The sequence below is a fragment of the Sapajus apella genome, unplaced genomic scaffold (assembly GCF_009761245.1).
Source record: "Sapajus apella isolate SASKATOON/1434 unplaced genomic scaffold, GSC_monkey_1.0 scaffold4, whole genome shotgun sequence".
NCBI lineage: Eukaryota > Metazoa > Chordata > Mammalia > Primates > Cebidae > Sapajus > Sapajus apella.
The window spans coordinates 53439769-53462020 of NW_022436944.1; the positions used below are offsets into that span (position 1 = coordinate 53439769).

At 36.8% G+C, this 22252-nt stretch overlaps 1 protein-coding gene across 3 annotated transcripts in view; it reads left to right on the top strand.

The window, feature by feature from the left end:
• Positions 1–9614, top strand: part of PDCD6IP (programmed cell death 6 interacting protein) — a 69526-nt gene extending 59912 nt beyond the window's left edge. The window contains exons 16-18 of one of the 3 annotated variants that reach the window (XM_032269470.1): positions 6297–6420; positions 7522–7709; positions 8630–9614. In XM_032269470.1, coding sequence (XP_032125361.1) covers positions 6297–6420; positions 7522–7709; positions 8630–8804 — 487 coding nt within the window. In that variant the 3' untranslated portion in view covers positions 8805–9614. Of the gene's footprint in view, positions 1–2943; positions 3265–6296; positions 6421–7521; positions 7710–8629 lie in introns of those variants that run through there. The other 2 variants (XM_032269462.1, XM_032269477.1) reach the window with 2 other exon arrangements.
• Positions 9615–22252: the final 12638 nt, after the last annotated feature.

Consider the following 22252-nt stretch of genomic DNA (forward strand, 5'->3'; position numbering starts at 1 on the left):
AGAATTATTGACCGAAGCCGGAAGCGGGGGCTCATGCCTGTAATCCCAGGACTTTGGGAGGCCAAGGCGGGCGGATCACGAAGTCAAGAGATCGAGACCATCCTGGCCAACACAACATGGTGAAACCCCGTCTCTACTAAAAATACAAAAATTAGCCGGGCGTGGTGGCACGTGCCTGTAGTCCCAGCTACTCTGGAGGCTGAGGCGGAAGAATCACTTGAACCCAGGAGGCAGAGGTTGCAGTGAGCCAAGATTGCGCCACTGCACTCCAGCCTGGCGACAGAGCAAGACTCCGTCTCAAAAAAAAAAAAAAAAAAAAAAAAAGAGAATTATTGACCAAGGGGGGGCGTTTATTCCAGTATTCAGTGTTTTCACATCAAAGGAAAGGTCACAGGTTTGTCTTGATAGATGAGGTAGAAGCATTTGAGAAAATGAGTGTTCTGATAACTCAGTAAAATAAGAATAGATAGACGATAGGTGCTTCCTTAACACGAAAATATATACGTGTGTGTGTGTGTGTGTGTGTGTGTGTGTGTGTGTGTGTGTGTATTTCTGCCCAAAACTCCGCGTAGTGAGTAATGGAGAAGCACTATTAACAGTTCCCCCTCAAGTCAAGAACAGACAACAAATGGCACTATCGGCACCATTTTTTAACACTAGACCGCAGTACCAGCGAAGACAATCACATGAGAGGAATTAGAATAAAAAAAAATTGGAAAGGAGAAGTAAAACTAGCACTATTTACAGACATTGTGATTGTACAACTACTTGAAAGCCCAAGAGAATCAACCCCAAAACTCTGTGAATAATAAGATAATTATTAACGAAGTTGTTGATCATAAAAATAATTTGTAGAAATCAGTGGCTTTCATGGAAATAAACCTATAGAAGATAAAATGAAGGAAGAGACCCACTTAAAATAGCAACAAAAAAGATAAAATATGTAAGTTTGTCATATGAGACCTATGTGAAGAAAACACTATTTCAAGGACACAAAAGAAGACTTGAGCAAATTAAAAGACATATGTTATTGGATAGGATGACTCAACTTCATAAAGATGTCAATTCTAAGTTAACTTACGCATCAACTAGGCATGATGGCATGCACTTCTAGCCCCAGCTACTTGGGAGGTTAAAGTGGGCGGATGGTTTGAGCCCCAGAGTTCTAGGAAGTAGTATTTTATGATTGTACCTGTAAATAGCCACTGCAGTCCAGCCTGTGCAACAGCGAGACCCTCTCTCTAATAACAAACATAAGTAAAGAAATAAACAAACATGTGCATTCAACATACTTTTGATTAAAAAAATCAGCAACTTTTCGTTTGGAATTAGAAGTTCAAGTAGAAAAATAAACAAGATCAGCCAGGAAAACAATAAAAAGAATAGTGAAGGGACGCTAGTTCTACCAGATATTGAGGTGTATAGTACCATCTTTAATTAAAACACAGTGGTACTGGTACATGATTAGACAAAGAACAGAAAATAGAAATAGATTCAAATACATTGTGAATTTAGTGTAAAAAAGATCTTCAGCCAACCAGAATAGGTTGTGGACAGCTGCCCAGCCATTTAGAAAACAAACGTTATCTTTATACCAGAATAAATTATGAGTAGACCAAACTTGGTATTTGTAAATGAAATATAAGGTGTAAAAGAGAATGGAGGAGAATTCCTTAATAAAGCTGGGATGGGTAGGATCTCAACTCCAACTTGAAATCCAAAAGCCATTGAAAAGAAAAGAAGAAGTTCCTTATAGAAATATGATAAACAGAATCAGTATATGACAAATTGGGAATCCAATATTTGAAACTTATTCACAGGCAAAAGACTAGTTTAGTTTACTTTATTTAGAAAAGAACTCCTAGAAATGAATGAGAAGAAAACCCAATAGAAAACTGAGGAAAGGATGCAAACAGAATTTTGCAGCAAGGAAATACAATTGGCTCTTAAATAAGTGAAAAAAAAAAAAACAAAAAAACAAACCATCATTCATTATAAAATACAAATTAAAATCAGTCTGAAATATTTTCAGATTGGCAAGAATCTGAAGTTTGATAACATTCTTTGTTGTCACATGTTAGAGAAATAGATTTTATGCATTGCTGTGAGAATACAGAGTGGTGCAGTCTTTGTGTTGGGCAGTTTAGCTGTAAAGAATAAGACTACAAATTCAAAAATCCTTTAATCTAGCTATTCTGTTTTTGGGAATCTGTTCTGAAGTTATATTAGAATATGCTAGAAATGACGTATTTATGAGCTTATTCATGTCTGCATTGCAAATAGCAGTAAAAAAGTAGAAACAAGTGACCAGGGCTGGTGAAATAAAGCTATACTTGTACAGTGAAATGCTGTGCAGCTATTTTAAAAAACAGGATGTTTTCAATTTACTGATATGGAAAGATCTCCAAGATGGTTATGGTAAAAAGACACAGAACAGTGTGTAGAGTATGCTTTGTGTAAAAAGGAAGAAAATAATAAACATATAAATTGGCTTGTTTGTGCACAAAGCAGCTCTTGATATTTTAAGGAAGAAAGATTTAAATATTGTCATTTAAAATATTTTATATCTCAAATCTCTAAAAATCAGGTTTGTTGCTATTTGTGTATATATACTTATTATATATATTTGTCAAGTATTTTCAGCTCAGTGATTGAAAGGTGAATGAAAGATGAAACAGTAGGCCATATAGTAATATTAGCTTTTGAATATCTGAGAGTTTATTTTATTAAAGTCATTGTTAATACTCAAGGCCCAAATTATTTAATATCTTACTGAATGTAATATATACCGGAAAAGTATACATAAGTGTATATCTTGTTGAATGTTCACAAACTGAGTACACCCAAGGCAACTACCACTTAGATCTATACACAGAAAATTCTCAGCACCGTAGAAGCATTGTTAATGCATCCACCCAGTCAGTCTTTATCTTTCCCTTCCAGGGCAACTGCTATCCTGACTTGTAAGAACATAGATTACGTTCTCCTGTTTTTGCATTGTATATAAATAGAATCACACATTATGTACTCTTCTATGACTGGCTTTTATTCTACATTATATTTGTGAGATTCATCACTATAATTGTGTGTATTTGTAGATCTTTTTTTCTCATTTCTGTATATATTTTATTGTTTGAATATACAAGTTATTTATTCTACTGTTGAATATTCAAGAAGTTACTAGTTTTGAGCTTTTATAAATAGTGCTGGCATAAATGGTATAAATCAGTGCTGTCCAATATTGTGGGTAGCCGTAAAAATATAGAAACAAATCAAATGTCTGGTTCTGGTTAATTGAACTACATTCATGTGGTGAAATACTATGCAGTGACATATGCAATTGAAAATGTAAAATTTGTAGTAGCCATAGTAAAAACAAAACAAAACAAAACAAAAAACCAGGTGAAATAAATTTCAGTGTTTCATTTAACCCATATGTCCAAAGTATTTTAACTTATAATCAATGTAAAATTATAAATGAGAGATATTTTACTTTTTTTTCACAGTAAGTCTTAGAAATGTAATGTGTATTTTATACTTACATCTCAATTCAGGCTAGCCACATTTCAGATGTTTGATAGCCATATGTGGCTAGTGGTTACTGTATTAGACAGTTCATGCTTTTGGTGAGCATGTATATGCAGTGTTGTTCAGTATATAGTTGATCAAAGGGTATGTGTATGTTTAATGTTAGCTGATATTGTCAAATAGTTTTCCAACGTGATTGCACTAATTTATATTCCTCCTAGCAGTACATGAGAGTTCTGGTTGCTCCACATTTTTGCCCTTAGCTATTCTGCTGAGTTTGTAGTATTATCTCATTGCATGATTTTAATTTTCATTTTCCCGGTGATTAATATGTCCTCTTTATATACTTATTAGCTGGAGGCTTTGCTTTTTAATTTCTGTTTTCATTGAAATCTTTCATCAGAAATTTAAAGAGTGTAAGAAGAATGAATGTTTTACTCTGAACTTTACTTTCTTTTTACTAATGGTTTGAATACCACTGCCAGCAGGTTGCTGGGCATAGGAATACTGGTGGCATTTTATTTATTTATTTATTTATTTATTTATCTTTTACTTTTTTTTTTTTTTAAAAGATGGGGTTTCACCATGATGGCCAGGCTGGTCTTGAACTCCTGACCTCAGGTGATCCACCCACCTCGGCCTCCCAAAGTGAGCATTTTATTTTATATCTTTTTGCTTTTTTACATTGTTGGTTTTATTTAATAGCAGTGATTTATATCTTTTGTAAGTGACTGGGAAATTATAATTTGCCTTTTAAATGTGTTATTTACTGCAACCATCCCTAGAGTTTATCAAAGGAAAATAAAGGTGTTTTGTTAAAGCTTTATAATATACATACATATTTTAGATATTTCAAAATCTGACCTTTTAGAATTTTGATAGTGATTAAAAACTTATTTGTTACAAGCAGTTATTTACTTATATTAAGAAGTAGTTTTTTTTTTTTTTTTTTCCCCCGATGAATGTATACTAGTTTTCTTTATGTCTGGAGAGATTGTGGCCCTTCTTGAGAGGGAAGGTTGGATATGGACAGTGTGGGGCTTTGCTGTTAATTGTTAAATCAGGGCAAAAGGCACTGTCTCAGATGTTTTGGGACACGTTATATTTACTACTATGTGCACGTTAATCGTGCAGTGAAAGTTGATTGACACTATGTATTACATGGAGTGCGTTTTACTTTAGGTATTGTTTAGTGTGATTTTGGGATAAACTTCAATTTACTATTAGAGGAGACTTAAAATTTTCTTTTCTAATTTTTAATACTAAATTGTAGTATTTTCAGCAATGTATCTTTCATGAGCCTACCTTAGTGACAGGTCATGAGTTATCTTTTAACATTAAATAGCTCAGTGCCACATTTCTTTGAATATCTTCAGAAATTTTTTATCTAGAAATTTGCATAATGGTTTGCATAAAAGGTTAGCTTTTTTACCTTATTTTTTATAAACCGATATGTAGTGATTAAAACATTAATTGATTAGATAACTCAGTTATATTAGATAACTATGAGTTACATTGATTAGATCACTAGATAACTATGAGTCATTGTAGTTTTCTGATAACTTTTAGGTAGATCATATTGGGAGCTTTTTAAATCCAGGGGCTATCTTTTATTAAAGAGTGGGCAGTCATTTAGGATTACTTGCCCAGTTTGACATGTTTCTTACTCTAGCTGTAACTATAATCTCTGAAAAAGTTTACTTTTTCCCCCCTAGTCTTCAGAAATAGAAAAAGATACAACTTCATTTTATTAAACAGTAAGGAAGAAAGAGGATTTAGATTCTGGTCAAGAATAGAAATGTAGTATATTTTATTTTTTTCAGTTTTTTTATTGATAAATAATAGTACCTATTTATGGAGTACATGTGATATGTTGATACATGAATATAATGTGTAATAATCAAATCAGGGTAATTAGGATATTCATCACATATTTATGGGGTACATGTGATATTTTGATACATGAATACAATGTGCAATAATCAAATCAGGGTAATTAGGTTATTCATGATCTCAAACATTTATCATTTCTTTGTGTTGGAAACACTCCAAATCTTCTAGCTATTTTGAAGTATACAATAAATTATTGTTAGCTATTATCACCCTATGGTGCTATTAAACACTAGAACTTATTTCTTCTATCTAACTATATTTTTGTACCCATTATGCAACCTTTCTTCATCCCCATCCCCTACTCTTCCTTGACCCTAGTGACCGTCATTCTACTCTCTATCTCCTTGTTTTTAGCTCACACTTACGAATCAGAACATGCAATATTTGTCTTTCTGTGCCTGGCTTATTTCACTTAACGTAATGTCCTCAAGTTCCATGCATGTTGCTGCACATGACAGAATTACATCATTTTTTATGGCTGAGTAATGTTCCATTACATATATATACTACACTTCATTCATTTATCTGCTGATGGACATTAAGTTGCATTCATATCTTGGCTATTGGAAGTGCTGCACTAAACATGAGAATACAGACACTTCTTCAGTGTACGGATTTCCTTTGTTTTGGATGTATACCCGGCAGTGGGATTGCTGAATCATATGGTAAATCTAGTTTTAGTTTTTAGAGGGATCTTCACACTGTTTTCCGTAGTGGCTGTACTAATTTGAAATGTAGTATATTTTTAAAATCCCATCATTGTTTGGAGTCCATTTTCTATGTTTCATGTATGAAGAAAAGAAAAATAAGCTAGTATTTTATGTGTGTTAATTTTTTTCTGTTGTGTTAATTTTTAACACTCTGACTTTGATAAGGGACTTGCAACAAAGCATTGCCAGAGAACCTAGTGCTCCTTCAATTCCTACACCTGCATATCAGTCCTCGCCAGCAGGAGGACATGCACCAACTCCTCCAACTCCAGCGCCAAGAACCATGCCGGTTAGTAGGAAAATAAATATTTTAAACAGAAATTTTACATTAGTGATGATTACTTGTTCTAAAGGGTAAAACATGATCTACGTAGGAAGGATCTAGTGGTTACCACCTGCATCAGGTAACCAACCTTCTGATACTTTGTGTAATGTTGAACACAGCATCATTCAAGAATTCTTGACAAAAAATGCTTAACCTGAATCTAACCAAGCCCTTAAACTTTCTGTTTACAGCACATACAGCAAATGATAAAATAAGAGGTTAAATTATGCCATTAGGAAACAATTGGACAAATCTATCACATGGGACATTTACATGAAATAACTGGGTTGATCTTTTCTAAAAGTGAATGTCATAGATTTTAAAAAAAGGCATATTCTAGATGAAAAGAGATGAAAGTTTCATTATAATCAAACGCATATATGAACTTTGATTTTGGTTTATAAAAATAGCTGTATGAGCTTTTTTGTGTTAAATAGGGAGAATTGAATTTGGAGTGGATATTTGGTGACATTGGGGAATAGCATTAGTTTTTTAAGGATGAAAATGGCATTGTGATTATGTAGGAGGATATCATTATGAGAACTTGAGTGCTGAAGTCTTTAGGGCTAATGTCATGAAGTTTGCAATTTACTTCACACGATTCTGCAAATATATATGGATGTAGTTACAGATAAAACAAATGACAAAATGTTAATAGTTGTTAAATTTCATTGTTAGATGTGTGATTATTTTATATACTATTCTTTTAAAGTCATTTGGTGTTTAAATTTTTCATATAGAGTTTGGGGACTGGGAGGAGATGATGGTAGTAAACAGTACCTGTGCTGCTTCCTTCCACCTCAAATGCCCAACCACTGGAGGAAGCAGTAAATGATTAAATATTAGTTATCAGGAAAAGAGCAGCGGCTATGGGGTCTCCACAGATGGGAGAGTTATTCAACTATGATATATTTCTATAGTAATAAGCCGGTATTTAAGAATGGGAATTAAAAATATAATATATTTGGTCGGATTCTAGAGTTTCTCGTATGTCCTTGTTAATTTTAATAGCAATTTGACAGAAATATGAAACATTTTATAGTCTATGCTGACTTTTTCTTATAGCCTACTAAGCCCCAGCCCCCAGCCAGGCCTCCACCACCTGTGCTTCCAGCAAATCGAGCTCCTTCTGCTACTGCTCCACCTCCAGTTGGGGCTGGTACTGCTGCACCACCTCCGTCACAAACGCCTGGCTCAGCTCCTCCTCCACAAGCCCAGGGACCGCCCTATCCCACCTATCCAGGATATCCTGGGTAAGGCTGCAAAATTGTATATCCCAAGTTGGCTAATGTTGTTTCTAGGCTCTGGCTAACCTATTAAAAACAGAGTCACCCCGTCTTCAGATGGAGATAATCATGAATGAATAAGCTATACTGTCAGCTTATCCAGAAATAAAAATAATGTTATGGTCACTTACATGAACAGTTGCATAGCTATTTCCTAGGCCTTTTAAATTTATGTTTCTATATTTTGCATATCGGGTTTATAGTAAATACATCACTTCTGTATAGAGTTCAGTAGGTGTTTCCTTTGACTTTAGGTGATAAACAGGTGCATTTTCTCAGCATAGCATAGCAAAACTGATAAGGCCTTGTTTACGTCCCTATACTTAGAACACTTGGCGTTTAATAAACCATTGGATGAAAATTTATCTGATTATGGGTTGCACTTTCTTAAAGGTTAGCCTTTTTGTGGTAATTTCTTAATCTTAAAAATCCAAACATTTGACTACCTTTTAAGATGTGCTCTAAATTTTACTTAGTAAGTACATGTTGTCTTCCAAATATTAGAACTTTATAAATTGTAAATTTATGTACGTTACTACTGAGTATTGTGGAAGAGGAATGTACTTAGATTATTAGTTTTGCCATGTTAAAATGAAGGGTCTCCAGGTTTTTTCTTTCTTTAATACTTGAATATTTAATCTTATTTTCTTCAGTTTTTTTTTTTTTTTTGATAGTATTAAACACTTGGTGCTCTTGTTTTAATTAACAACAGGATAGGAATGGTTTTCTCTGACAAGTGCCTTGAAACAGTTTTTTCTCCGCTGTTCTTTAATAGACTAACAAATAGAAATGACTTTCATGGAAAACATAGTTCTAGAATAATAATTATTTTACTTTTTAGTATTTGATTTACCAATCAAATTTTTTTGTTTTCTTCTCCCTATCAGGTATTGCCAGATGCCCATGCCAATGGGCTATAATCCTTACGCGTACGGCCAGTATAATATGCCATATCCACCAGTGTATCACCAGAGTCCTGGACAGGCTCCATACCCAGGACCCCAGCAGCCTTCATACCCCTTCCCTCAGCCCCCACAGCAATCATACTATCCACAGCAGTAATATGTCTGCTCATCAGCTCAGCTGATTCAGATCAGAGGGAAAGAAATACCAACCCTGCAATAAGTGTACTAAACTCTATGCTCTGGTTAATATAATGTACTGTCCTGGACTGAATGCAGTGTATAATTTCTGTCTGCAGCTAGAAGCTGTGCCCCAGTTTCACATTTGATTACACATTTGAGATTTGCTGCTGTTGCAGTATAAACACTAGGTATAATAGGATTTGAAATTGCATTACAGTTCATAAAAATTGAAAATGAGAAATTAAACCTGCAAGTGAAACGTTTGAAATTATTATACTTTCTACATAAGACACGGTTGGGACATCAGCTACTTACAAAGACGGTTTAAGTTTGAATACTCGAGAAAATTAAGTTTTTTTCTCTTTTGGTTTATTGATTTGGTTTAATTTCCATTATGCTATTTTGCATAATCAAGGCACTGTAAATCTTATAATTTTAAAATAAATTACTTAAGAACAATTGTCATTGTTATGTTTTGTTATTGATTCTCATTACTGTCTAATTTTTGTTCTAGTATTAGTTTCATTTTGTATGTATATAAGTTAAACAGATACTGTGTTTAAGTGCATGAATAGTCCAAGTTATTATCAAGGCTGTTTTATAGGGAAACCAGAAGAATAGTATCATAGTTTTATCTTTCATATGCTGATTAGTAAACTACTTTTGACATTTATTTTAAAAAGTCCTATAAGGTGGAAGAAACACACAATTGCTACCAAAGATTCTTCAAATAAATATACAAATAAATGTGTATATTTAATATTTTATTGTTAGCTTCTCCAGGAAATTGATGGAAATTCTGGTAATAATTCTTTCATTTTTTTCCCATAACCTGGTTAAAATAAATACGCTATTGGCAGTACTTCATAAAGTAATGGAATTGTTTGGGGAACACTTACTGTACCCTCTTATCCGTTTTTCCACCTTAAAACTGTGTTAACTTAGTGACATTTAATGCCCAATGTGTATGAATAGATCTAAGCCATTTAATTTTTTTTCCCTTAAAGGTTGGACTATTTTATAAGTCAAGGAGCACACAAAACAATTGTTGGGAACATATGCCAATTCTGGAATAGGCTATGTATTTAATAATCTCTGCTGTTAGGATACCTACTCACTGTATAAAACCTCAGTAAAAATAGTGAAGACGTGCATCATGGAGTGAGAAAATGAGAAAGTAATGACTTGTCTAACATCACAGTGGGATCTGTTTTGTGTGAGATTCATTTCTGAACACATTAGGCATATGAGCAGATTTCCAATGAATCTGTTTATGTTTATTTTCTGAGTTTCAATGCTGGCCTTTTCTTGCATTATTGTTTCATTTTAATGATAGCGTTACTTGTCCCACTGTTGTTTTCCTTGACAGTTTGGATTTATATTTTAAATGTTCAACTGAAAGTATGATTGTAAGAGGGAGTGAATTGGTTTAAAAATATGTGTATATTTTAAACTTTGTTGTATGTAAAAAACATGAAGGCATGTTAATTCGATATAAATGACCTTTGATTACATGGAATATTGAAATTGGTTTAAAGTCCAATAGTTAAACCTTGGCAAAAATCGTTTTTTACTTTTATTTATTGCTAAGTTTTAATACTTTGGATTCATCAAAGTGTGACATGGACTTGTTTGGCAATTCTGTAAGTGGCATTTAAGTTCCACATTCTTATTACTTGAGGTACTTTATACTAACATTAGACACTCAGTGAGAGTTAGAGGTATTACCAATTGCTAGTTGATAATGTCTTACTAATTCAGAAAAAAGGAAAACAACAAAATTGGCCTGAATATTCTCTTGGGGAAAGAGGGCATCAAAGGAAAGGGTAAGTGCATCTGAGGACCAAAAGAGATGTATAAGCCTTTTAGCCCATTCCCCAGGCTGGGCCTGCTCCCAGAGAGCCGCAGGAAGAGCATTCAGAAACTAGGAAAGGAGCCCATAGCTGCTCCTGGTGCAGCACACCCAACTCACTCAGCTCTGTTAGTGTAACCTTTTAAAGGTAGCAGCCCAGACCCATTCCCTCTTGTCAGTTCACTCAGCCTTTAGTTTGTTTTTGATCACCTGTGTCTGGGCACAAACAATCACACTAAATGCATGTTTATGTAAATGTTATGGATAATACTGTTGGAGTTGGAAGGGCACCACTCTAGGGTTCAGGTGTGTTGTACCCATGTTTATAATTAGGCTTTATTATCTTCCTAAACCAAGGAAGGGAAATCATCCCCAGATCATTTCTGTTGAGCTTTGGAATTGTACTTTAAATAATGGATTATACTTCAAATAATGAAGGTCTGCATAGAGGAATTAGTCAGAAGTGGGGAAAACTGTCTAATTTTTATCAGTCTGGTATAAAGTATTGATCTAAGAGAACTACCTGTGCCTCTTGGTCTTTATTCTCAGTTAAGAAAAACAGTCACATGTCACCACAAACCAGTCAATCTTTATGAGATATTCCTGTATCCATACCCCAGCTTGTTTGCATTTTATAATCCTCCCGTTCAAAACTAAGGAATTACAGAAAAAACAGAATGGATTTCATACAGTCTTGTGTCCCTTAAGTTCTATCCTAGTCAGCAGTCTTTATAGTCAAAACAGATTTTAAAAAGTGTTTTCCATTTGAACTTTACAGTTTGCAAAAGTGCTTTTATAACATTTTCTAATTTCAGAAACAGGATAATATAATTTAAGTTTCAGTTTGCTAATAGGGATTTTGTGTGTGTGTGTGTGTGTTTTTTTTTTTTTTTTTTTTTTTTTAATTTTCAGCATCTCTTGAAGAATCTTGCTACAGCCAAGTGGCATCTCACTTTTTAAAGACATTTGGAATTATTCGTTGACTCACAGTACAGAACAAAGTATAAAGGAAAAAACCCTGCTAGATAGTGTTATAGTTGTTGGATTAGAAGTAGACTTTAGAACTAACAGGTTCATTATAAGATTTACATGGAAGAGCAAAGAAGGAAAAATTATATTTTTAAAGAAAGAGAATATTCAGGCTTTATTTCTGGTATGAAGTTTATATTTTTTAAAAAAATCCTATATTATCGCACCAGAGATTTTAGATTCTTTTCTGGTTAGAAACATTGCTGGTAGTTGGATTATATTTTTATTGTATTCATTTATCTTAGGGGGAAAATTGTAAAGAAACAAAAAGGTCCAGATGAATGTATCCTAGAAATAAAAGTTGAAAGATTCTTACTTCTTTGGAGTATGAATTCTTATTTAAAGTGTTTATCCTTCAGCTTTATAGTTTCCATTATTTCTTTGACAAATGGTGAATTGGAAAATGTTAAAAAAATACCCACTTTGACTAAATGCATGAGACTACAAAAGGAAGATATTGTTTAAATATATATATATATATATTTTACAGCTGCAATCTGATAATTGAGCAGTCATGGATGGATGGGCCATGTTTTTCATTGCTTGTGTGATTTACTCTAGGAGTATTCTTTTCAAATGCCACTTTTTGGGTTAATTTTTGAAAGTGATCAGCAACATCATCATAATCAGCTGATCAGGGGAGTGGGGATGGGTTCTGCTGCAGCCTGAGTGAAGGTGTCTGAGAAGCTGCATACTTGGCCTGCGTTAGCATTTGCCACGACCACAGGGCAGGACTGGCTTAGGAACTACCTGTGAGCAGACCCACCAGAGCCAGTGAGCCAGAGAGCTTTATGCCACCGAGCCTCAGGCCACAGGCTACTGCTAGTCAGTGTCCCTGCCTTTGTAGGTTATCAATTTGGGGCACATCCAGGTTGTCTGCGGTTTCTCCTCATTGGAACTCTGCAAAGGATCCTGGTTTCTCTCAGTTCCGTGGCTCCCGAGATCCATCCTTTCTGCTTAAAAGTTGCTTAAGTCATGAACACAAGTGATACAGGTGAAGAGGTTCGAGTCTATTACCATTGTTTTAAAGTTTTCCTGTATTTGTAGCTGTTTTGAGCTTTACACACTTTGAAGCCCACATGATTAACATTCATCAATTATGTCTTTATTGTGAACATGAAGTGGCCCTTTTCCATCTTGCAGTATATTCTGTTTTTGAGACAGGGCTCCACTCTTCCCTAGGCTGGAGTACAATGGTGTGATCTCGGCTCACGGTAACCTCAAACTCCAGGGCTCAGTTGATTCTCCCTCTTCAGCCTCCTGAGTAGCTGGGACTACAGTCTCTTCCCACCATGCCCGGCTGATTTTTGTATTATTTTTTTTTTTTTGTAGAGATGAGGTTTCACCATATTCCCTAAGCTGGTCTTGAACTTCTCAGATCAAGTGACCTGCCTTGGCCTCCCAAAATGCTAAGATTACAGGCATGAACCACTGCACCTGGCTACTTTGTTATTTATATGACTACTCTAGTTTTTGGATGCATTAGCAGATTTCCTAACCTAATGTGTGCACCTGCCTTAGTTCTACATGTTTAGATTTAATTATTTGACACAACCTTTTTTTTTTTTTTTGGTAATTTAAAAGGGAAGTTTAATAATTTTTGGTAAAATTAAAAGATCTTTTGACATTTTTGTCTGATGGAAATATCCTATTTCCTTTGCCTGTCTTTCATTGCTTGGATTGTGTGTTCTTTTTATGTTTTCTAGTTGTTTGAAATATTATTACCTATAATTTTTTAAAGTATTAATATTCTTTTCTTCTCAGCCATATGTTGTTTCTTAAAAAGTAGGGGGATGGGCCGGGCGCCGTGGCTCATGCCTGTAATCCCAACACTTTGGGAGGCCGAGATGGGCAGATCACTTGAGGCCAGGAGTTTGAGAACAGCCTGGCCAACATGGTAAAACCCTGTCTCTACTAAAAATACAAAAAATTAGCTGGGTATGGTGGTGGGTGCCTGTAATCCCAACAACTCAGGAGGCTGAGGCAGGAGAATCGCTTGAACCTGAGAGGTGGAGGCTGCAGTGACCCGAGATCAAGCCATTGCACTCCAGCCTGGGCGACAAGAATGAAACTCTGTCTAAAAGAGGGGGGGGGGGAGGGGGGGGGGGGGGGGGGGGCAAGGAAAACATAAACAGGGTTTAGGCTCATAATTGCTAATGCACTATTATTTTTACATTACTCATCTCGATTATAATTGATGTTTGCATTCAGTTTTTATTAATTTATGAAATGTGTAAACATGATCTATTACAACTTGGTTATAGCTGATCCTCTTCTCTTCTCTTTTCTTGAGATGGCCTTTGAACATTCAGGAGGTTTGGTCTTGCCCTCTCTCTGACACCAGTCTTACTCTGCCTCCAGCCTGTGGGCTTCTCTTTTGCCAGTAGGTGCCAGTGATTCCCGTTGAGGAGCTCCCTGAGCGGCCACTGTCCTCTTTTTCCACGGAACCCCAGAAGAAAGGGGTTGCACAAGAATGGCCCCTTTCAGCCTTCATCAGCCCACTACAGTGGACGGGGCTGCATAATATGTTCTTTTTAAAAGTAACACATTTTTTGAATAGGCAATGCACGATATAAATTTCAAAAGGTAGGAAAAGGTACATGATAGAGTAAGTGTCCTTCCTGCCCCGTCCCTTGACCCAGTTTTCTTCCTGAAGACAGTCTCCGCCCCCAGTGCACACAGGGTTCACATTGTATTTAGACTTAGCAACTCCCAGAAGCTGTATGTTGTGACCCTCTGTGGAAGGGACACAGTGAATTGTGGTAGTTGCCTCTAAAACTGGATTCTTTTTCTTTCATAGAGACCGAAGACTGTTTTTAGCTAGAGAATTATTTCTTAGTTCAGCTACACTTGACGTTATTAACAACACTTACATGTATTTAATCAATTCTAAGCCCACTATGCTTTATGTTTTTTCATAATTGTCCAAAGTATCATAGTTTTTTATGAAGATTTGCATTTTAGGCTGATATTTAAGTAATTTTTCAGCAAGAAACTTTTAACATTAAATCACAGAAAATAGCAATACTTACAAAGGGAACAGAGCATAATGACATTTAATTCCTTTTGACAATTCCTTTTGTCATTCCTTTTGACATTTAACTCCTTTGACAATTTGACAACGGAATTAAATAACCACATTTAATTCCATTGTCAAATTATCTTAGGCCTATGTCTATGTCCTGTTCCTCAGCATCTGTGAATACGTTAGGCTGCGTGGTGGGAAATTAAGATTGCAAATGGAATTAAGATTGCTAACCAGCTGACTTGAAAGTTGGGAGGTTATTCTGGATTATCAGGCTGGATCCAGTGTGATTTCATTTTCCTAAAAGTGGAAGGAGGAGATGGAAAAAGGAAAAAAAGAGGGCAGAATGAAAACGACTTGACCCAATGCTGCTGGCTTAGAAGATGAAAGAAGGGGCCATGAGCCACAGAAAAGTGGGCAGCCTCTAGAACCTGGGAAAGGAAGGAAGATTCACCCCTAGATCCTACAGAAGGAAGGCCTACACAGGCCTGCCAGCACCTTGACGTCAGTTCTGTGAGACTCATTTTGAACTTCGGACTTCCAGAACTGTAAGATAGATTTGTGTTGTTTTAAGCCACTAAGGTTTGTGGTAGTTTATTACCTCAGCAATAGGACATAAATTATACTCAGTTTGGTTTATTAGCAATTTCCTTGTTCTGCTTCCTGAGTTATACCGAATATACTGTACCCTCTAGCTTCTCTCATCAGCAAAAAGGTGGGGATTTACAGCACCGTGGTGGCCCCTCAAAGGCCACGTGGCTGAGCATTGGCTGCACCATTCCGTTTAATGAAATAATATTTGCTTCCTAAGGGAAGATTCACTTTCTTATTTCATATTTTAGGGTTTTTATGTTATTCCCTTTGCATATCAGTGTCTTTTATCACCGTTGGCGTTTCCAGAAAGGAAATACAATGTAGATGGAAGTGAGGGGGCCACACAAGGGAAGGCACTTTGAAGGAGACCACAGTGCTGTGGTCTGTAAGTTGACTTTTTTCCTTCTAAGTAATGTGGTGCAAAACTTTCAACCATTAGAATTGAGATTTTTTTCTCCAGCAAAGATCTGTCTGTAGTCAAATTACCTGGTATCACATGAACTTAAAAAAAAAAAAATAGATTTTTAAACAGCAGTTTTAGGTTTAAGGAAAATAGAGGAGAAAGCATAGAGTTCCCTCATATCCCCCTTGCCCTGCCTCCTCACCTTTTTCTTCTGTTGTTAACATCTGGTATTAGTGAAGCTCACCGATGATAATTGATGATCCAGTATTCACATATTATTATTAACTGAAGTGCATAATTTATGTTAAGGCTCATTTTCTGTGTTGTACATCTGTGGGGTTTTGGCAAATGCATAATGCCATGTATCCACCATCACAGTTTCCTATAGAATAGTTACAGCGTTCTAAAAATCCCTTGTCCTCCACCTACTCATCCTTCTCCCCAACCCTTGGCAACCACAGATCTTTTTACTGTCTCTATAGTTTTGCCTTTTCCAGAACAGTTAGAAACGTACAATATGTAGCCTTTCCAGACCGCCTTCTTGGCATGTAAATTTCCTCCTTGCCTTTTTATGGTTTCATAGCTCATTTCTTTTTAGTACTGAGTAATATTCCATTGTATGAGAATACTGGGTATATCACAGTATTCTATCTTTTGGTTATACATCTGTCTTTTGAAGGACATCCTGTTGCTTCCAGTTTTTGGCATTTATGAATAAACATTATTGTGCAGGCTTGTATGGACGTGAATTTTCAGCTTATTTGGGTGAAAAGCTAGAAGCACAATTGCTGGATCATTTAAGAGTATGCTTTGCTTTGTAAGAAGCTGCCAAATCGTCTTCCAAAGTTGCTGTACCATTTGGCACCGTCCCACCAGCACGGAATGAGAGTTCCTGTTTCTCCACATCCTTGCTAGCATTTGGTATTGTCAGTTTTGTGGATTTTGGCCATTCTAATAGGTATGTAGTGGTATATCACTGTTTTTATTAAATGTGCAATTTCTTAATGATTTATAATGTTGAGCATCTTTTCACATGCTTGTATGCCATCTTGTGTCTTTGGCGAGACACCTGTTCAGGACCTTTATCCATTTTTGAATTGGATTTTTTTATTGTTGAATTTTGGTGTTTTTGTGGGGGGTATATTTGATGTAGTTGCTTTATTAGATGTGTTCTGCACAGAGCAAAAGTTTTTAATATTAATGAAGTCAAACACCAACTTTTTCTTTCACGGCTCGTGCGTGTGGTGTTATAGCAAATCTTATGTCAAACCCAAAGTCACCGAACTTTTATCCTAGTCATATTCTGGAACTTGTGTGGTTTTGTATTTTATGTTTATGTCTACGATCATCTCTTTTACTTTTGAAGGATAATTTTGCCAAATACAGAATTCTAGGTTGGTGATTATTTTCCTTCAACACCTTAAATATTTCTCTGCTTCTCTTCTTACTTGCATTGTTTGTGAGAAAGTATAATGGAATTCTTATCCTTATTCTCCTATAGATAAGGCAAGTTTTTCTCTGCTTTCTTTCAAGATTTTCTCTGTCTTTGATTTTCTGCAAGTCTGAATATGATTTGTTAAAATGCAGACTTTTCTGTATTTGTCCTGATTCATGTTCTCCAAGCTTCCTCGATCTGTGGTTTTGTGTCTGTCGTTAATCCTGGAAAATTCTAATCTATTATTACTTAATATTTATTCTGCTCATTTCTTTATCTTCTGGTGTTCCCTCTGTGAATATATTACATGTTATGTTATTGTCCCACAGTTCTTGGATATTCTGTTCCAATTTTTCATTCTTAGCATTTCAGTTTGGGAAGTTTCTCTTGACATATCTTCAGGCTCACTGAGTTTTTTCTCATCTGTATCTAGTTTACCGGTAAGCCTGTCAAAGACATTCTTCATTTCTGCTACAGGGCTTTTGATTTCTAGTATTTTCTTTTGTTTTTTTATTAGAGTTTCAAGCTGTCTGCTTTCATTCCTCATCTGTTCGTGGGTGTTGTTCACTTTTACATTAGAACCCTTACCATATTAAGTATAGTTATTTAAAATTCCAAGTCAAGTAATATCAAAATATTTTCCATATGTAAGTCTGGTTCTGTTGTTTGCTTTGTCTTTTCAGAGTCTTTTTCTTGCCTTTTAATGTGACTTGTAATTGATTGTTGAAAGGCAGAATTGATATATTGGCTAAAAGGACCTGAGATAAATAGACCTTCAGGATAAGGTATCTGGCTAAGAAGTTGACTGTGCTTATCACTTACCATAGCTGTAGATGTCTGAGGTTTCAGTTTTCCTTAGTGTCTTTGTTTTTGTTTTCCCTGTTGTTTTGGGTTTTCCCTTGACATTCCTTCTTAAATAGAGCCTCAGCCTTGCAGTTGTTGAGGCTGTAATCTGTGATCACACAGGAGTTCTATTGATGTGGTGTTGAGGTGTGAGGGTAGAAGTGTTCTATAACCCTGTGATTTGGTCTCAATCTTTCAAGGAGCCCGTGGCCATGGCCTGTGACCCTCACAAGTGCTTCCCAGCTTTTGTTTTGCCCTTTAGGTGAGACAGGAAGTTAGTTAAAGGAAGCTGGAGTTGGGCACAGTTGTCCCTCAGTATCGGTGGGTACTCGATTCCAGGACTTCTCACAAATACCAAAATCCATGGCTACTCCAGTCCCTGATATAAAATGGCATAGTATTTGCATATAACCTATGCACATCCTCCCATATACTTTAAATTATCTCTGGATTACTTATAATACCAAATGCAATGTAAATGCGATGTAAATAATTGTTATACTGTATTGTTTAGGAAATAATGACAAAGTCTGTACATGTTCAGTACAATTAAACATTTTTTAAATTTTTGGTCTGAGGTTAGTTGAATTTAGGGATGCCAAACCTATGGATACAAAGGGCAGACTGCATTTCCTTTCCCCCGCATCGTGACCAGTGTAGTTTCCCTTGAAGGCAAGTAGAGAACAAAATGCTCAGATGGTTACTTTCCCCTCTACTGGAGGCATCAGGAGATTTTCCCCAAATTTTCACCATGAGACCCTGGTAGGGCTTTTGGAGGTCAAACTCATGGAAATGTGGGGGTCCCTCTAGGACTGGGCCCCTGGAGTTTTTAACACGCAGGCTAGTTCCCACTCAGTTTCCAGCAGTTTGTCCATTACAGTTTGTTTGCCTTCCAGATCCTAGCTCCAGTGACTTTGGCTCCTGGTTTTGTATTTGTCTGTTTCTCCAGTTTTGGGGTGTTTGTTTGCCCTGCAATCTCAGTTCTCTGCTGGATTAAGAAAGAGCTGTTTATTTTCAGTTTGTTTAGCTCTTTTCTGTTGTGAGGATGAAGGGGTGGCTGCTGAGCTCTTCACATGTCAGGGTAGAACCGCAGAAGTCCAGATGAGCTTTGGATGCAAATACTCAAGCCTTTGAGAAAGCTTAGAGGACTGATCACTTCTCTTCCATGTGTCCTCGACTGCCTTTTGGAATCTCTATTGTTACAGATACTAGATCTCTCCACATGTTTTCTATCTATGCAGCACATAATAAATGTTTAATAATGTTAGCTACTATTATTTTTTACCCATTATTTTCATCTTCAACCTTTTTCCTAATTGGTGAAATTTCTTAAAATAATCTTCTAATTCACAGTTCCTTTCTCTGCAGCATTTGGTCTGCCACACACTGTCACCAACGCATTTTTAAAAATTGGTCCAAGCTTATGGGGTACATGTGAAATTTTGATACATGTATATAATGTGTAGTGATCAAGTCAGGGCATTCAGGGTGCCCATCATCCAAGAACAATACATTTCTGTTATGCATAGTCACCTTACTCTGCTATCAAACATTGAATGATTCCATCTTATTCTGTGTTTGGGTCCTTTACCCCAGTTCCCTTCTTCCTGCTCCCACTCACCTTTCCCAGCCTCTGTTGTCTAGTTTTCCACTCTCCATCTCCAAGTGACCAAATTTTTAGTTCCCACATTTGAGTAAGGACATGCAGTGTCTGTCTTTCTGTGCCTGGCTTATTTCACTTAAGATAATGACCTCCAGTTCCATCCATGTTGCTGCGAATGACATAACTGTATTCTTCTTTATGGCTGAATGATATCCTACTGTGTGTATATATACTACAGTTTCTTTACTTTATCCATTCATGTATTGACAGATGCTTAGGTTGATTCCATACCTTAGCTGCTGCGAATACTGCTGCATAAACTTGTGGGTGCAGGTGTCCCTTTAGCATATTGATTTTGTTTTCCTTTGAGTAGATACTCAGTAGAGGGGTTGCTGGATCAAGTGGTAATTCTATTTTTAGTTTTAAAAAAACAAAGAAAAAAGCCCAAAACCACATTTTTTTGAACTTTTTTTTTTTTTTTTGAGACAGAGTTTCACTCTTATTGCCCAGGCTGGAATGCAATGGTGCCATCTTGGCTCACTGCAACCTCCGGCCCACCTCCCATCCCACCCCGGTTCAAGCAATTCTCCTGCCTCAGCCTCCTGAGTAGCTGAGATTACAGGCGCCTGCTACCATGCCTGGTTAATTTTTTGTATTTTTAGTAGAGATGGGGTTTCACCATGTTGGCCAGGCTGGTCTCGAACTCCAGACCTCAGGTGATCCAACTGCCTCGACCTCCCAAAGTGTTGAGATTACAGACGTGAGCCACTGTGCCTGGCTGAACTAACTCTTCAATACTCAATTTTTAAAAATTGCTTGTAGATATAGTAATTTTTGCAATTTACTTTTTTTCTTTTACATTCTCCACATAGCAAAATACTGTAAGGATGATTAGGGACTCACATTTAATAGAGTCACCATTGAGTTTTTCTTCTCAATTTACTCTTTGTTATAGAGAATGTGTTATATGTCCAACCACTGGTTTTTGGTTCTTGTGAAGTGCTTTCTTGTGTGGATAGTCGTTCAATTTGGTGTTCTTGCAGAGGGAATGATCGCTGGAGGATTCTATTTGGCCACCTTGCTCCACCTCTCCTATTTTAGTTTTTTTTGATAAATCTCTATACAGTTTTCCATGGTGGCTACACTAGTTTACGTTCCTACCAACACCTTATAAGAGTTCCCTTTTCTTCAGATCCTCACCAACATCTGTTATATTTGTCTTTTTAATAGTAGCCATTCCGACTGGGTAAGATGACATCTCATTGTCGTTGTGATTTGCATTTCTCTGATGATTAGTGATGTTGAGCATTCCAGAGCATTTTCAAATGTGGTTATCATATTGTATGATTTGGTACAATTTGTACTGACCTCACATTTTCCCCTGTACCTAACAGCTGCTCGATTTCACTGATCACCGCTTTCTTTCATGTAATAGTGACTTGCTCAACATCAACTATGTACTTGCACTTGCTAGTTCTGAGCACTGTGGTGAGTGTTTGAATAATTCATCTTATTTTTACTTTTCAGAGACAGGGTTTCACTGTGTTGCCCAGGCTGGAGAGCAGTGGCACGATTATAGCTCACTATAGCCTCAATCATTTGGGCTCAAAAACATCCTCCCACCTCAGCCTCCCAAGTAGCTAGGGCTACAGGTGTATGCCACTTCACCTGGCTAATTTTCAAATTTTTTTTGTAGAGATGGGGGTCTAACTATTTTGTCCAGGCTGATCTTGAACTTCTGGCCTCAAGTGATTCTCTCACTTTGGCCTCTCAAAGTGCTGGGATTACAGGTGTGAACCCCCAAAATATGAGACAGGTCTTGGTTAATTTAGAAAGTTTATTTTGCCAAGGTTGAGGACACACGCCTGTGACACAGCCTCAGGAGGTTCTGACGACATGTGGCCAAAGTGGTCAGAGCACGGTTTGGTTTTATACATTTTAAGGAGACATAAGACATCAGTCAACATGGGTAAGAGGAACATTGGTTCAGCCTGGAAAGCCGAGACAACTTGAAGCAAAGGCAGGAAGACTCAAGCCGGGGGTGGGGGGCTTCCAGGTCACAGGTAGATAAGAGACAAATGGTTGCATTCTTTGGGTTTCCGATTAGCCTCTCCAAAGGAGGCAATCAGATATGCATTTATCTCAGGGAGCCCAGCAGTGACTTTGAATGGAATGGAAGGTAGGTTGGCCCTAAGCTGTTCCCAGCTTGACGTTTCCCTTTAGCTAGTAATTTTGGGGCCCAAGATTTCCAAGACTTTCCTTTCACACAGGCATGAGCCACCGTGCCCAGCCGGTAATAATTCATTGAAGTTTCGTACGAACCCTGTGAAAATTGTAGGTTTTCATTCATATTCACTCAAAACAGAGAAGTCAACTTAGTTGTGGAGAAGCCGAGCAACTTGTCCAAGGCCACACGGCTGCCAGGTAGCCGAGCTGCGGCTCAGGTTTCTTTCACCCTGTTGCCTCTCATCTGAACCGCTCCAACAGTTCTTGTCTGCTGTTCTTTGCTGCTGAAAATAGCTAACGGCCGGGTGCGGTGGCTCAAGCCTGTAATTCCAAGCACTTTCGGAGGCCGAGGCAGGTGGATCACAAGGTCAAGAGATCGAGACCATCCTGGTCAACATGGTGAAACCCCGTCTCT